The 16,662-nt window shown below is 40.9% G+C and overlaps 1 protein-coding gene across 4 annotated transcripts in view; it reads right to left on the reverse strand.

The window, feature by feature from the left end:
- Window positions 1–16,662, reverse strand: part of tubgcp6 (tubulin gamma complex component 6) — a 71,376-nt gene that overhangs the window by 25,308 nt on the left and 29,406 nt on the right. For all 4 annotated transcript variants that reach the window (XM_061916732.1, XM_061916731.1, XM_061916729.1 and 1 more), the window contains 2 exons: window positions 8,776–8,925; window positions 896–977 (listed from right to left, as the gene is read on the reverse strand). In XM_061916732.1, coding sequence (XP_061772716.1) covers window positions 896–977; window positions 8,776–8,925 — 232 coding nt within the window. The remainder of the gene's footprint in view (window positions 1–895; window positions 978–8,775; window positions 8,926–16,662) is intronic.

Consider the following 16,662-nt stretch of genomic DNA (forward strand, 5'->3'; position numbering starts at 1 on the left):
CGGTGCTGTCCTCACAGCCACAAGTCAACAAGCTAATGTTGGTTCCAACGCAAAGCCGAGCTATTTGGAAAAAAGTACATTCTGAGTAGGGTAAGATGAGTCTGTATATCAAAACATACATCATGTTAGACATCAATTTTGTGTGTGTGTGTGTGTCCAGCCTATAGGGTGTGATGCGTCTAGTGCAGTAGTTAGAGGGAAGGTTGCATGTCTACTTCCTACCTGCTTGCTAACCTCTCGCTTACAGACACTGCCTCTGGCTAGCCCTTGTGGTGAACTGAGAAGCAGCATTGTGCGTTAGTCTTCTCCTGCCAGTACACCAAGACTCCTGTAAGGCCTCCACGTGGCCACACACGGTAACTCGGGCCCCGCAGACCAAGGCAAACATGGCAGGGGATCTTGGAGCTGCAGTGGTCCCCAGAGGCGTGATGCACAGGACCACTTTGTGGACACGCCCTGGCATCACCCAACCACTGCCCCGCTGCCTTGTGGGTTAGTTTGGGAAGACAAAAGGCTTTCCTCGTCGAAAAAGACCTCAACGGCAGAGTGGGCGGATGATGGTTGCATAGAAGTTCCACAATGGTCACAAAGGGGTAAGAAGGCTGCAGCAAAGATGGGCCCCCAATTGTCTTGGTCTCCATGCAATTGGACCCTGGCCTTCTCTTTGCCAAGGACTGTGTGGTGGCTGTCTGTGCACCAGTCACCCTGCTTTAAAATATTTCACACACAGGCGTTCTCCTGAAGGCAATCCCACCAACAGGAAGACAATCATACTCGTTCCGAGTGATCGCCGACGACGTGTGTGGGAGTGTGTTTGTGTGTGGGTATGTGTGTGTGTGTGTGTGTGTGTGTGTGTGTGTGTGTGTGTGTGTGTGTGTGTGTGTGCGACACTAACCACGAATGTTCTCCAGTGTTTTGGCTGCCGACGCTCTGACCTGATTGATCAGCTCCTGGCGCGCCTCCTCTGCTCGCTGGGCCTATAAACAGCAATCATAGTTAACGAAGATGTATGCACCTGCAACCTTGATGCCAGTATGTCAAAGTCAACAAAACACTTGTCTCAACTACTTTAGGGAGACACAAATATAAGATGACACGTAATACGAAAGGAGCATCAAAATTCAAACACCGCAAATGTCGTACAAATAAAAAACTGACCGTTCTTTTCCAGAAACAGAGACATTTGAAGATGGGATTTTTAATTGTCCTCATGCAAGTGTTTACTGTTAACGTTAGCTGATTGGCTAACTGCTCTACAGGGCATTACTTGTTATTAAGAACAGAGTGATGTTTTACTTTATAATAGAAGTTAACTGTTTTTACTTATTTTTACCCTTGTGTGACAGAGGGACATTTACAGACTTTTATTGCACCCTCCTCATTCATTATTAAAGGGAACATTTGATGACATTCGTCTTTTCTGACTTTGAGAACGTTAAGAGTGTTGGATGTGAGTCAAACAATGACAGCATCAAATCATACATTTGGGCCTGAACTTGCAAGCAGTTGTGGATGCCTCTGCCCTCTGGCTTTTGCAGTCTGTCTACGTCACAGCGAGGTGGACGTGCCTTTTTGGACATTATGAAAGCCAGAGGGGGAGGGGCTTTTTTTGTGGAGTTTTAGAAAACACAAGAGAAGGAAAGATTGATGATTATTTTCATCTAATCACTGCATGAAATGTGCGACACGCAGTGACATAAATGACATAAAAAATTTACACCACAGTATATCCACTACATATCTAGACCAGTGGTTCGTGCCACTTCAGAAAAAAATTGTCTCTCCATGTACCACCATTACAACCAACATGTAAATACAGTAGCGTAGTAGAACTAAGTATTCATAAAAACAAAGCAGGAGTTTTATTTAACAAGTAAATGTAATACTTTTGGCCATTGTAACATGTGAAGTGAAGTGTGAATTATGTCTATATAGCACTTTACATCATGAAACCCAATATCCAAGTTACATTTAAACCAGTGTGGGTGGCACTGGGAGCAGGTGGGTAAAGTGTCTTGCCCAAGGACACAACGGCAGTGACTTGAATGGCGGAAGCGGGGATCGAACCTGGAACCCTGAAGTTGCAGGCATGGCTACGCTACCAACCGAGCTATACAGTCCAATGACAGACAGTTCAAATTTGAATGACAATAAAAGGAAATTTAAGTCTCTAAGTCTAAGTTTGAACAGTAACACTGTGTTTAAATATTGGAAAAGAAAACACTACACTGGTAATTCAGCCCACAAATAGAGAGAATATGACCACCTAAACTAGAGGAGCCATCTTTGCTGACAATGACGTTATAGTTACTTGATGAAACCAACCAAAAATAATACGTCAGTGGCCTTGTGGTTAGAGTATCCGCCCTGACACTGGGAGGTCGTGAGTTCAAACCAAAGACTGAAAAAAATGGAACCCATTGCCTCCCAGCTTGCCACTTAGCATCAAGTGTTGGAATTGAGGGTTATATAACCGCTACCCTCACCTCCCAGGGGGTGAACTTTGGGATGGGTCATATACAAATACAAATTTGTGAGACAATTGTTGGGACTTTAACTTGACTTTAAATATAGTTCTTAACGTAGTGCAGCTCATAAACCTACAATAAAACATGTTTTTATTATGTGAAAGTATAATTTTCAAGCCGTATTTGATGCACTCTGTCTGCTGTTACATTCATGCAGTGTTGAGAGACCAGCAGGCTCTATAAACAGAACAACCAAAAAAATAACTTATTGCCCTCAATTTGTCAACATTTTCTTTAGCTATAGCCCAATCATGGAGAAATGATGACTTTTGTGTGAAGTATGTCAACTGAGGTGGCTGCCCCCAATGTATTTGTATACTTTCTTTTTTAAAGCAGCCTTTATATTTATTTCCCCATATTTCTGCACAATAACTCAGATATGGTAACACTGGCGAGCAGTAGAGAATATAGAGGGATTTTTGGTCTAGAACATATTTTTGCTTTATTCATTATTTACATGTTTCTTGCCACTTCATGTTAAATATTTTTTATGAGATTTCCAGTTCATTTTATCATCCGTTATTACACCCAAAATGTATTTATTTTTAATTATTTCAATGTCGGTTTATTTGTATTTGTGTTTTACGTTTTAATCTGCTGCTACCAAATTGCATAATTTTTGTTTTACTCAAAGATAGTCAGTTTTTTTTAATCATTTCTTTTAAGTACCAGTAGTGTGGAAAAGCAAGTTGCCTCTATATTGAAGCTATTATCATATAAGTCTGATTTATTAAACCAAAAGACTTACAAAGTTTGCAATTAAATAGATATGATCAAAATAGTACCGATCACACAGAGATTCCGGGGCCATTTTGATAATGAGGAAGCCAGTCACGTTATCTGCGACGTAGCGTTAGGAACCACAGATCCTTTACCCATCAACAACAATGCTATTTACGCAGACTTTGCGAGTGCATACCACGATTACTTTGGGAAAAATTATGATCCGTAACCTTCCATTTTTAACACAAAGAAGATGAGTAATAGGTTTCGTAAGCCAAGTGCTAAACGGATGCAGCTTTATTGAAACCATATAGCATCCACAGCATCGCTAGGTGCTAAACATACAAACTTAACCACATTAAACCCTAATAAAACAAACACTTACTTTACAATTTCCACTCTTGTCCCCAAAGTGATGCCCACATAATTTCTGTTTTGATGAAGATTCTGGATGTTTTTAAAGAGAGTATAATGAGCACAACATAGGACCTTCGATCTGTTGAATCAATAGCTATTTATTTACGATTTCAAATTAATTAAAAAGCCAAACATTTATGTTCTTGTCTTATGTAAGGATTGTGAATGATAAACAACACATCTCTTTCCAATGTTTTACTTGTTTTCAGTTTGACTTATCTGATAATATGGTCAGAGAGCTGAAGCATTACCATAGTGACTTAGAATCTATAAAAAAATAGCCTCAAATGTTTAAAGCAGAATATTAAAAAGTCAGACTGATATTGTGGCATTTTGTGATGTTCAGACAGTATTTTCACATACTTTGTGGATTGTAAATACAATTGGATATGTTAATTTATTGGATACAATGAAACAAGATAAAGCATATACAGTCAACTGGTTTTTCCACTCTACTGGTACTCATTTATTTAATTTTTTCTGTTATTGTTTGTATTAGCTTCTGTGTGTTTTCTCCTTAACAAAACGCAGACGACGTGTCATGTGTTTACAAGACACTGCAGTGTTGATGGCGAACGTTCTCTTCCCATATGTGTCTTGTTTCTGGGTTGTGGTGAATGCAATGTTTAAGCAAAGCTTGTTCCAGCAGCCCCATGCTGCACAACAGGTCATTCTAACACGCCGAAAAACTTACAAGGAGGTACCGCACACACAAAGCATCAGCTCAAAGTTAGTAACAGTCATGGTGCCCTGTAGTCACGTGAGAGCCTTTTGACCAATAATTGAGGGGATCATCTGGAAACAGGTTAGTCATACTCTTTTTATACACAACTCTGACTAGTAGTACACGTACCCCAGTTTAAGAATCACTGATTTAGACAGAAAAGAAAGTGTTTTAAATGTAGATTCAATTCATCACAGGTTTCCTTAAAATTAATAAAGTGTTTAATGGCTAGTTTATCGTTGAAGTGCGGGAAACATGTTTTTACACTTGGTTGACAGTTGATCATGTTCAATGGTTGTCTCTATAGTGACCCTTACTGTGTTACATGGTATTTCCTTTTAGTAAATGTTTGGGAACTGAGGAGACCATTTTTGAAGCTTTTGAGGAGGAATTTCTTTCCTATTGTTGCTTGAGTGTATAAGTTGTCCAACAGTCCGGGGTCTCCGTTGTGGTATTTGACACTTCATAATGCGCTACACATTTTCAAATGGTAGACAGGTCAGGACTACAGGCAGGCCAGTCTATTCTTTTACTACAAAGCCACACTGTTGTAACACGTGCAGAATGTGGCTTGGCATTGTCTTGCTGAAATAAGCAGTGGCGTCCACAAAAAAGACCTTGCTTGGATGGCAACAAATAATGCTCCAAAATCCGTATGTACCTTTCAGCATTAATGGAGCCTTCACAGATGTGTAAGTTACCCATACCTTGGGCACTAATACACCCCCATACCATCACAGATGCCGCTTTTCAACTTAGCGCCTACAACAGATCGGATGGTTCTTTTCTTTTTTGGTCCGAAAGACATGACGTCCACAGTTCCCAAAAAGAATTTGAAATGTTGAGTTGTCAGACCACAGAACACTTTTCTACTTTCCATCAGCCCATCTTAGATGAGCTCGGGCCTAGCGAAGCAGGTGGCGTCTCTGAGTGTTGTTGACAAATGGCTTTGGCTTTGAATGGTAGTTTTAACTCGTACTTACAGATGTAGAAACAAACTGTAGTTACTGACAGTGGTTTTCTGAAGTGTTCCTGAGCCCATGTGGTGATATCCTTTACATATTGATGTCGGTTTTTGATGCAGCACCGCCTGAGTGATCGAATGTTGGTTTTCAGCCTTGCCGCTTACATGCAGTGATTTCTCCATATTCCCCAAACCTTTTGATATTACGGACAATAGATGGTGAAATTCCTAAATTGTTTGTAATAACTGGTTGAGAAATATTGTTCTTAAACTGTTGGACAATTTGCTCAGACATTTGTTCACAAAGTGGTGACCCTCTCCCCATCCTTGTTTATGAATAACTGAGCATTTCATGGAAGCTGATTTTATACCCCATCATGGCACCCACCTGTTCCAAATTAGCCTGTTCACCAGTGGGATGTTCCAAATAAGTGTTTAATGAGTATACTCAACTTTCTCAGTCTTTTTTGACAATTGTGCCAGTGTTTCTGAAAAATGTTGCATGCATCAAATTCTAAATGAGCTAATATTTGCAAAAAAAATAAAGTTTTCCAATTCCAATGTTAAGTATCTTGCCTTTGCAATGTATTCAACTGAATATTGGTTGAAAAACATTTGCAAATCATTGCAATCTGTTTTTATTTACACAACGTACCAAATTTACTGGTTTTGGGTTATATATATGTATATATATATATATATATATATATATATATATATATATATATATATATATATATATATATATATATATATATACACATATATATACACATATATAAATATATTAGGGGTGTAACGGTACGTGTATTTGTATTGAACCGTTTCGGTACAGGGGTTTCGATTCGGTACGAGGGTGTATCGAACAAGTTTGGAAAGTCTTAACAAGCTGCTCTGCAGCTGCCTGTCTGAGCAGTGAGCACCCAGCATTGTCCCGCCCACACAACCATCTGATTGGTTACACACAAGGCCAATCAGCAGTGCGTATTCAGAGCGATGTAACAGCCAATCAGCGGTGCGTATTCAGAGCGATGTAACAGCCACTCAGCAGTGCGTATTAAGAGCGCATGGAGTGTGTGCTCCGGCGTCGAGATGAGCAGATATGTGTTTAGCAGGTGAGCAGCTGACATCGTACACTCCCCAAATTATACTAAACACTTCCCAGTCACAACTATTACAAACATCACTATGAGCCCGTTGACCTTCTAGAAACTTAAACTGCAGCTCAGCTCTCTCATAGTTCTGGCTTGAGGTGAAGGCTAATTAGCTTTTAGCGTTACGTTAGCTCATTTTGCTGTGTGTGTGTGCGTGCGTGTGTGTATATAATAAAAGTCAACTACAGGATTCCCAAATGCTGTAATAAATTAAGCATGATGAGTTGACTTGAAACTGTTTAATGTTGCACTTTTTATATGTAGAAGAAAGGTTTTGTCATTTTATTTAATCAAAGCAACAACTTGAGGCAGTTTAATGTGGATTAACGTGGGTAGCATTATTATAGTGTTCCCAATGTTAAAAAGGATACAAATTTGGTAAATAAATAACCAAAAAATGTATATTTTGTTGTTCTCTTACTGTACCGAAAATGAACCGAACCGTGACCTCAAAACCAAGGTACGTACCGAACCGAAATTTTTGTGTACCGTTACATCCCTAATATATATATATATATATATACACATACATATACATATATATATATATATATATATACACATACATACATACATACATACACACACATAAAATTGTGTCAAGGCCATTTTAGGAGTTTTGTGTAGATTAATATCAGTTCTGTGTAAAATAATATCAGATTTGGCTTTTTAGGTTGTTTTTTTTGTGTTGTTCCAATGCAAACAAAAGAAATAAACATGTGCATACCAAAGCATTTGGAATGTCAACAATTTTCTGGGAGAAGTGGTGCATTATCTGACAGAAATGCAGGGGTGGCAATATTTTTTGCCATGACTGTATGTGTGTGTGTGTATATATATATATATATATATATATATATATATATGTATATGTATATATATATATTAGGGCTGGGCAACGATTAAAAATTTTAATCGAAGTTAATCACACTATTTCTCCGATTAATTGCGATTAACTGCATTGTATACACAAAGCCCAATAATGAATTCAAAAGCAGTGTGTAGTGCACCTTTATTGGAATATTCTCCCACATGAACAAAAGCGCCAAAACATTTGTTGTGCAAACACAATTCAAATCAGTCCTTGTTAAACAGTAGCAGTTAAATAGCATATTTTATGAAAATCAACTCAAAAAATGTAAATACAAACATTTGAGCTTATTGCCACTGCCAGGGTATTTAAGTTATCCTGTTTGTTATGGAAAATAAATATAATCTACATACAAATCTCTGAGCCACAATTATAACATCTGAACAGGCAATTTCTGAGGTAACAGCAGAAACATTTTTTTATCAGGGATCTTATGTTTAAAAAACCTATATTATAGGTAGTGGGGCTGTTTTAGGGAATTTTTGATGAAATTATCTGTAGTAGCAATATTAATAATGTTGTGTTTATTCTGCGTAGTGCACTTAAAATAATTATGACCATATCTAGGAATTGATATGATGGGAATTTTCCGATTGTTTGCTTGGTGCTTTGATAAATTGAACGCATATACATGGTACTATATTGTGATGTTATGAGCCAGGGAAATAAAGAACTACCCTACCCAGCAAGCAACAGGAGTGACGAGCATGCGCGGTAGACCGGTATAGGTTGTGTCGCCATGACGGCATCTTGTATGTTGTGATATGCACGCTCTGAAAGTAAACGTTAAGAACTCAGCTAACACTCCTCGTCTGCATTATTCATAAATAGACAGACAACACATATACTCCGCTGCTTCACAGGCCGCTGGATGTAGCCGGCAAAGTATGCTAGCTAGCCGGTCTAGCAAGCACGCGTCATTCAGTCCAAAACGGCCCGATCTATCCACATTCAGAATTGTCTGGCGGTCGTAAGTGATCCTGGAGTGACCACGCTGTAAGCCAGTAATGAAATTTGCAGAATTGTCCGGTATTTTTGCCAAATGTTCCATCTTTACCAAGAGCTCCTCGACTCCGAAGCCCGTCCGGGCGACGCCATCTTGTTAAGAAAAGGCGTTAACAAAATAAAAGCATGTAAACAACATACGCAAATGTGCGAAAAAATAATTGTCGGCGTTAATAGATTGATGAATTAACTCGTAATTAACGCATTAATTTGCCCACCCTTAATATATATATATATGTAGCTGAGATAGGCGCCAGCGCCCCCCGCGACCCCAAAAGGAAATAAGCGGTAGGAAATGGATGGATGGATGGATATATATATATATATATATATATATAATATATATATACAGTTTTTATATGTGTGTGTGTGGGTGTAGGTCTCATTACCTGCACCTCCCTGCTGATGGCGCTGTGCTTGGCGATCCTCTCCATGCGCCCTCGGTACACGGCGCAGTCCCTCTCAATCTGCTCTACCTCCTGCAGGGAGAAGGTGACGGCGATGCGAGGCACGGGCAGCTCTGACATGCAGATGTAGTGCTGCAGTGACACATAAGACATTACCGAGCAACTGTTCTTTGCTTCTAACAGTTTAATTTACTCTAATCCTGATCATGCTAAAAGAGAATGTCTTATTTTGAAGACTTTTTTTTTTTTTAATCAGGCAGGAAATTATGCAGAAGTATTAGAAGGACAGCGATGGTGGCGGCACATTTGTAAGTGCATTCAGACGAGGCTTCACCGTGTAATTTATTTTTAATACAACGCGCTGTCATATCTCGTCAATGACACAGACATCTGGAAGTCATTCTTTAATTGTTTAACCTACTCAAGGACCAGACTCATCGGCATAAGAGTGACCTGAAAATGACCTGACAGTATTAATCACAACTCTAAACATTAGTATTATAAAGAAGAATAACAATTAACTCTCTTTTAACAAGCAGAACATTGAATACCAAGAGCTAAAATCCATCTAGGTAAGGTCTCAGCATCTCCAAATAATAGCTCATAATAGCGTATTGATAAGATTTGACAGGATTACACATTAAGTGGCTCTTTCCTGTCTCCATATTGATTTGTTGTCCCCCCATTTTTTTTTTTTAAGGATACAGTGCATCTGGAAAGTTTTCACAGTGCTGTGCTTTTTTCACATTTTGTTGTTACAGCCTTATTCTAAAACTTAATAAATTAATTTTTATACTTAGAATTCTACACAAAATACCCTATAATGACATTGTAAAAAAAGTTTTGATAGGTCTTTGCAAATTGATTTAAAAAGAACAAAAAAATAATCAATCACCGCCTTTGCTCAATACTTTGTTGAGGCTCCTTTGGCAGCAATTTTAGCCTACCGGCCAGCTCTAGCACAAACACTGATGGTTGCAAACTTATTCCATTTAGTGACGATTGAGGACACTGTGCTCATTGAGACCTTCAAGGGAGCAGATATTTTTCTGTACTCTTTCCCAAATTTGCAGATAACTCCTTCAACTTCACGCTTGGTTTGTGCTCTGCCATGCACAGTCAAGTGTGGGACCTTATATACAGATGGGTGTCTGCCTCTCTAATCAACTGAATTTAGCACAGGTGGACTCCAATTATGCTGTAGAACATCTCAAGGATGATCAGTTGAAATAGAATGCACGTGATCTCACTTTTGAGCATCAAGGCAAAGGCTGTAAATACTAATGTAGATGTGATTTCAAAGTTTTGTATTTTTGATTAATCCGCTTGAAAATGTTTTCCACATTGTCATTAAGGGATATTTAGTGAGGAAAAATTTGAGGATAAAAATGAATTTATTCCATTTTGAAAAAAGGCTGTAGCGTGACAAAATTATAAAAAAAGAAGCGTTGTGAATGCTTTCTGAATGCACTGTGTATAAATTGATGACAGCAAAATGAGCTGAGAAAAATACAGCAACAGGTTTGAAATTAAACAAAGTGAGGAAATAATGACTTGTCTAAGACTAGAAGACTATGAAAAACTAAAGTCAAACACCCTTGGAAAATATTCCTCTCAACCGCCGCCCCCCAAATATTTAAACAACCAGTATGTGTGTTTTAAAATTTGGTCTGGAAATTGAATTATTGGGCAACAGCGGTACACACTTTTTTTTGTCCTTGCCGCTAAGTACAATTTTACAGACTTTAGTAAAAATAGTCATAATAGTAATAATAGTGATAATAATACAATAATGAAGGAAACATTGAATGCTACGTGCAGAGTAAACTATTGTGAAGAGACTCACCTCCCAAGCGCAATCATTTGTCATTTAAGTGAAGTTTTTTCAGTTGTTATTTTTACACTAGCATAGCGATAAAGAACAATAAGACACTAGGACTGCAATGGTACAGGTCTGTACCTCGGTTTTTAGGCCACGGTTTTTCGTTATGTTTAAGTGTGTTTTATGGTGGTTAAGGGAACTTTTTTTCTTTCTCAAAGTTCTTTCATTGTTTCATCATCAAAAACCGCATTCTGCAGAGAGAGTATTGTGTGTACTGAATACATAAAACTTTTATTTGTTAACAGTTACTAAACATTTTCAATTGGTAAATGTCCGTTTATTCCTTGACAAGTTATCACAATGATTTGGCTTAAGACAAGCGGCGACCTAAATTGCATTGTATAATAATGTGGCTAATATTTTAGGAATATACATTAAAGTAGGGCTGGGCAATATATCGATAAACGATATATCGCAGGTTTGTCTCTGTGCAATATAGAAAATGACTATATTGTAATATTCGATTATATGTTCTCACACAGTTGCTTACATTACTGGCGTTTCTCACTCCTTGTCTCTCCTTCTCACAGAGACGTAAAACAAGCCCGCCTTTTTACATATGTCACATATTGTCGCACGTCTAGCGTTATACGTTCTCGCTGAGCAGAGAGGTAGCAGCATGGCTAACGTTAACTGAGGCAGGTCGAGCGGAGCGGAGCTTGTGACAATACAAGAGAGCGAAGGTGCGAAACTGATCACAAATGGAGGAAGAACAATACATGCCCAAAATAAAGAGCAGGGGATCCATCATCTGGTGGTGGTTTGGCTTCAAGTGGGGAAAATATTCCGCAGACAACAACAATATGCAAAGTATGCAGCAGAAGTGTTACTACAAAAATGTAGCAACACTATTAATTTGTTCTTTCATTTAAAAAGTCACCCGTGAGAGAATGAAGAGTATTTAATAAATACAGTTTTGGTCAATTGACTAAGTTGTGATTTCCCTCTGTGCATGAAAGTTTAACAGTAGCATATATTAATGCAGTATGAAGAAGAATGTTTTAATGTAGACACATAGAATCATCATACTGCTGTGATTATATGTATCAAGTGTTTATTCAAGTCCAAGGCAAAATATCGTAATATATATAGATTATCGCAATATGGCATAAAAATATTGCGATATTAATAAAATCCAATATCACCCAGCCCTACATTAAAGTGCATTTTGAATTTCAGGTAGTATAAAATATTGTCTGCGATGAGGTGGCAACTTGTCCAGGGTGTATCCCGCCTTCCGCCCGATTGTAGCTGAGATAGGCTCCAGCGCCCCCCGCAACCCCGAAGGCAATCCATCCATCCATTTTCTACCGCTTATTCCCTTTTGGGGTCGCGGGGGGGGCTGGCGCCTATCTCAGCTACAATCGGGCGGAAAGCGGGGTACACCCTGGACAAGTCGCCACCTCATCGCAGGGCCAACACAGATAGACAGACAACATTCACACTCACATTCACACACTAGGGCCAATTTAGTGTTGCCAATCAACCTATCCCCAGGTGCATGTCTTTGGAGGTGGGAGGAGGCCGGAGTACCCGGAGGGAACCCACGCATTCACGGGGAGGACATGCAAACTCCACACAGAAAGATCCCGAGGCTGGATTTGAACCCAGGACTGCAGGACCTTCGTATTGTGAGGCAGACGCACTAACCCCTCTGCCACCGTGAAGCCCACCCCGAAGGCAATAAGCGGTAGAAAATTGATGGATGGATGGATAAAATAATGTGTACTTCACAAACAAGTTCAATAATCACTTCAGGAACAACAAGTTTTTAGGAAAAGATAGACTTTTTTTTAGAATATGTTAGACCAGTGGTCCCCAACCTTTTTGTATCCGCGGACCGGTCAACGCTTAATAATTTGTCCCGCGGCCCCTCGGGATGTCCTTTTTTTCTTTTTTTTTTTTCTTTGTCATGAAAAAGGGAGGTTTTTGTCATGAAAAAGGGAGGTTTTTGTGGTCGGTGCACTAATTGTAAGTGTATATTGTGTTTTTTATGTTGATTTCATTATAAAAAAAAAAAAAACATTATATAATGTAGCCCAGAAGAGTTAGGGTTGCATGGGATTCTGGGTATTTGTTGTGTTGTGTTTATGTTGTGTTACAGTGCGGATGTTTTCCCGAAATGTGTTTGCCCTTCTATTCTGGTGTGGGTTCACAAGGTGGCGCATATTAGTAAGAGTGTTAAAGTTGTTTGTATCACAACCCTCAGTGTAACCTGTACGGCTGTTGACTAACTATGCCTTGCAGCAACTTGAGTATGGTAGAAAGGACTTCACACAACACGTGCCAGCCGGCACTCACTTAATTTTGTGTAAACGCGGGCACGATAATATACTTTAGAGAGGGATGGGAATGAAGATTTACAAAATCAGCTGAAATTTTTTTAATCCTAAAACACCGCTTTGCGGAAGGCCGCACAGCTGCCGCACCCGAGTGCTAGGGGGGTCTGGGGGCATGCCCCCCCAGAAAAATGTTTAAATCTATGTTAGCTTAGGATGCATTTTCTAACAATATTCTCCTGACCAAAATTTCACATTTATTAGCAAATATTTTCATAAAAATGTATCATGTGATGAAATTTATGTATACAAGTTTACACATCAAATTCTTGCATACTTTTGGATTATAGACAAAAATACGCCTACAAATGGATTAACCAGAATTAGAAATATAAAAATTTTGAAATACATAAGATCATGTATTGTACCTCTGAATGGACTCGTCTGTCGTAGATTGGTGTGAGTGGAGCCGAGTCGGAGGTGGGAGGCGTCGATAGTTGATTTGAGGCTGCATTTGTGACGATGTTTGACTTCAGCTTGAAGGCAGATCCCAGTGAAAAATTACTTCTCTGTAAAGTCACTTTACTTAGATGCCTTGCCGACTTCGTGTGGTCAAAGAGTGCCACCTTTCCCCGAGATCCATAGTTCACAATGTCCTTGCAATATAAGCACTGAGGCCGAAGATTAAATAGGGACACGCCACCTAAGCCCCGGTGAGATGAGCGAAGAGGGCGCAGCGCGCAGGGATCCTCCCGCTGTCCCGCCGACCAGTCAAAGCGCCCGCCGCGACAATTAGCGACCAAAACAGTCGCTGTAGTCCAGGGGAAGTAGAGATATTCACCGCGTGAGGATGTGCCAACCAAGCTTTCACTTTTACCAGTCGGCCAGATCGCACTCCTCGGCGTTTCCGCTTCCTGGGCAGCGGCGTGTTCACCCGACGGAAGCACACGGGTAGGTTAGCATTAGCACAGAAAAATGAATCAGAGTCTCTTGCATTGTAAAAGTTCACATGACCGTACTGACTCCCCTATCCTCAACAACTCCTGGCGTTCATACACTAGAAGTGAGTCGATGGTCCTAAAAACACACGTCAAAATAACCTCAAAACAGGCAGTAGTGCTCAGAGGCAAGCGGCGAACCACACACCGGCGCCATCTTGTTTCTCTTCTATTATAACGAATTATGTAAGATATAATATTATAAGAATACAATTTCAGAAACGCTCACAATAATTGAGGATCAGGGACTAGATATTGTCGGCAAACGACGCGTGCAGACGCCTAAAACGGGCAATGTCATTGGTTGATGTCGTCAGCGGATTGTAGAGCTAGCCAATCTGGTGCCTTCACACATTGGCATTATATTATATAAATGACCGGCGGCGCCAAAATCGGCGGAATACCGTGGATCCGCGGAAAATTCCCATCCCTGTTTAGAGGACGTTATGGAATTTGCCATAACGGCCCGCCCTCAATGTTGCTGTCCGAGTGAAACTCTGAGCATGCTTACCTCAAGACAAATTTTGGGAAAGGCACTGAAATCAGAAACCTTCCGGATGGATCGTGGGGGTCGGCAAGTATGCAGCTGACCCTCACCAGAGTAATCAAAGAGCCGCATGTGGCTCCGGAGCCGCGGGTTGCCGACCCCTGCTATATCTGATCTCTAGATGTTCAACATGGGTTGTAGAAGTGACCGCCGGAAGTCAATCACAAGCTCTTTTGTTTTACTGGTGTTCAAGTGCAGGTGCTTACCTGCACACCAGTCGACAAAGCTTGGGATTGATTCTGTTATGACACACGCACCGTCTGTTCTGCCATCGTCTGCGGCAGCGCTCGGCGGCTCCACTCTGAGTGCGTCCAGACACGCCTCTATACGCGCCACATCCAGACACGCCCCCACACGCGCAGCGCTGACCGCTCACTCACACAGCTGGAGACGATCATCAATCAAGACACCTGGCAGTGATTACGGATGACAGAATAAAGATTCCCGCCACTGACTCCTCGTCGTTGGAACGTTGCTATTGCTTGCAGTAAGCCTCACGTATCTGACTCTCACCAGCGATTTATTCCTGTGCTCATTTTCCTCCTGCTTTGTTGTGATCTTCTTCGTGTCTCCATCCTCCCACAGCCCCTGTCTCCATTCCCGCTGCCATCCTCTCTGGAACCATGATTGCTCTCCTGGATCCCCGACACATTGCCTGGACTTTGGACTCTCTCTCCTGCCCCACGACCACGCCTGGACACCGGATTGCCTTTGCCTCCTCCCTCTGGTTTTGGAGGCCACCATCCAACACGAGCGACAACATTCCTTACGGTATTTCCATATGTTAATTCCAGCACATAGTTCACACTCAAACACATAGTAGCATACACATCCCACGTAATCATTAATTACTCAATAAATAATTGAGTTGGACTTCCACTGTTGTGCCGTCTCCCTCCACCCGTCTTCACCTTAACAGATTCTCGGTATTCCTGCTCGCTCCCTTAAGACACACATCCCACCACTGCAAAGTCGTCTGAGAACTTCTGCAGATGACAGCAGTTGGAGTCATGTCTGAAGTCTGAGGTATAGAGCGTGAACAGGTAAGGTGAGACCACCGTCCTTTGGGGAGCCCTGTGCTACAAACTACCACATCTGAAGAACAGTCACACAGCCTCACATACTGTCCATGAGGTAGTTAATGATCCACGCAGCCAGGTAATGGTCCACTCCCGCCTCTTCCAGTTCCATTCGCAGTAGTACCGGCCGGATGATGTTGAAAGCACTGGAGGAGTCAAAGAACTTGACTCTCACCACACTTACTGTGGTCTCCGGGTAGGTGAGGGCCCATTGCAGCAGGTAGATGATGGCATCATCCACCCTGATGCCTGGACAGTAGGCAAACTGCAAGGGGTCCATTGGTGACACTGTGTGTGCAAAGGTGGCTGAGGATTATTCACTCAATGTCTTGATGAGGTGGGAGGTTAGGGCCACAGGTCTGAAGAGGTTCAGCTCCTTGGGATGAGGTATTTTAGGGATTGGAACCACACAGGAGGTCTTCCAGAGTGTAAGGACTGTTTTTAGGCTGGGGCCCGAGTTATAATATAAGGGACCACAACAGTTAACTGGTCTGCACATTCCCTGGGTAGCCTGGAACTGATGCCATCTTGGCCTGTAGCCTTCCTGACATTGCTTCTTCACAACTCCCTCCTCACTTGATCCAGACTGATGGCGTGTTGGGTGGGTGATGGGTGGGTGCGGTGAACTGAGCTGGTGCGTAGTGGGGGGCTGACTGAGAGGGGTTTGCTAGGGATTTGTGGACAATGCTGAGGTGTAAATGGCCTGGACATGTGTGAAAGTTGCAGTGGGGCCAGAGTCACACCAGTTGAATAGATCATACAGTTTGTTGGCCTACTTTTGGCTGCCAGGCTTCTGTTTCAGGCTGGTCCACACATTACATATGTTATTATGCTCTTGCCATTGTACCACAAAGTAAAAAAATAATTTGAACAAAAAGTGTCTGCAGAGTTTTTAGTACTTGTTATATCTGAAGAGGTGGATTAGAGCAAACACAAAAACAAAAAGTGTCATTTACAAAATATGTAGACATGAAATTTAGATTTTTCTTTCAATTAACTTAGTTTGTTCTCCCAGTCTGGAAAAATAATTCAGTCACATTGACAATATATGCCTGAGCACCTGCAATCAGTGGGACACAGTTTT

The sequence above is a fragment of the Nerophis ophidion genome, linkage group LG12, assembly GCF_033978795.1.
Source record: "Nerophis ophidion isolate RoL-2023_Sa linkage group LG12, RoL_Noph_v1.0, whole genome shotgun sequence".
Lineage (NCBI taxonomy): Eukaryota > Metazoa > Chordata > Actinopteri > Syngnathiformes > Syngnathidae > Nerophis > Nerophis ophidion.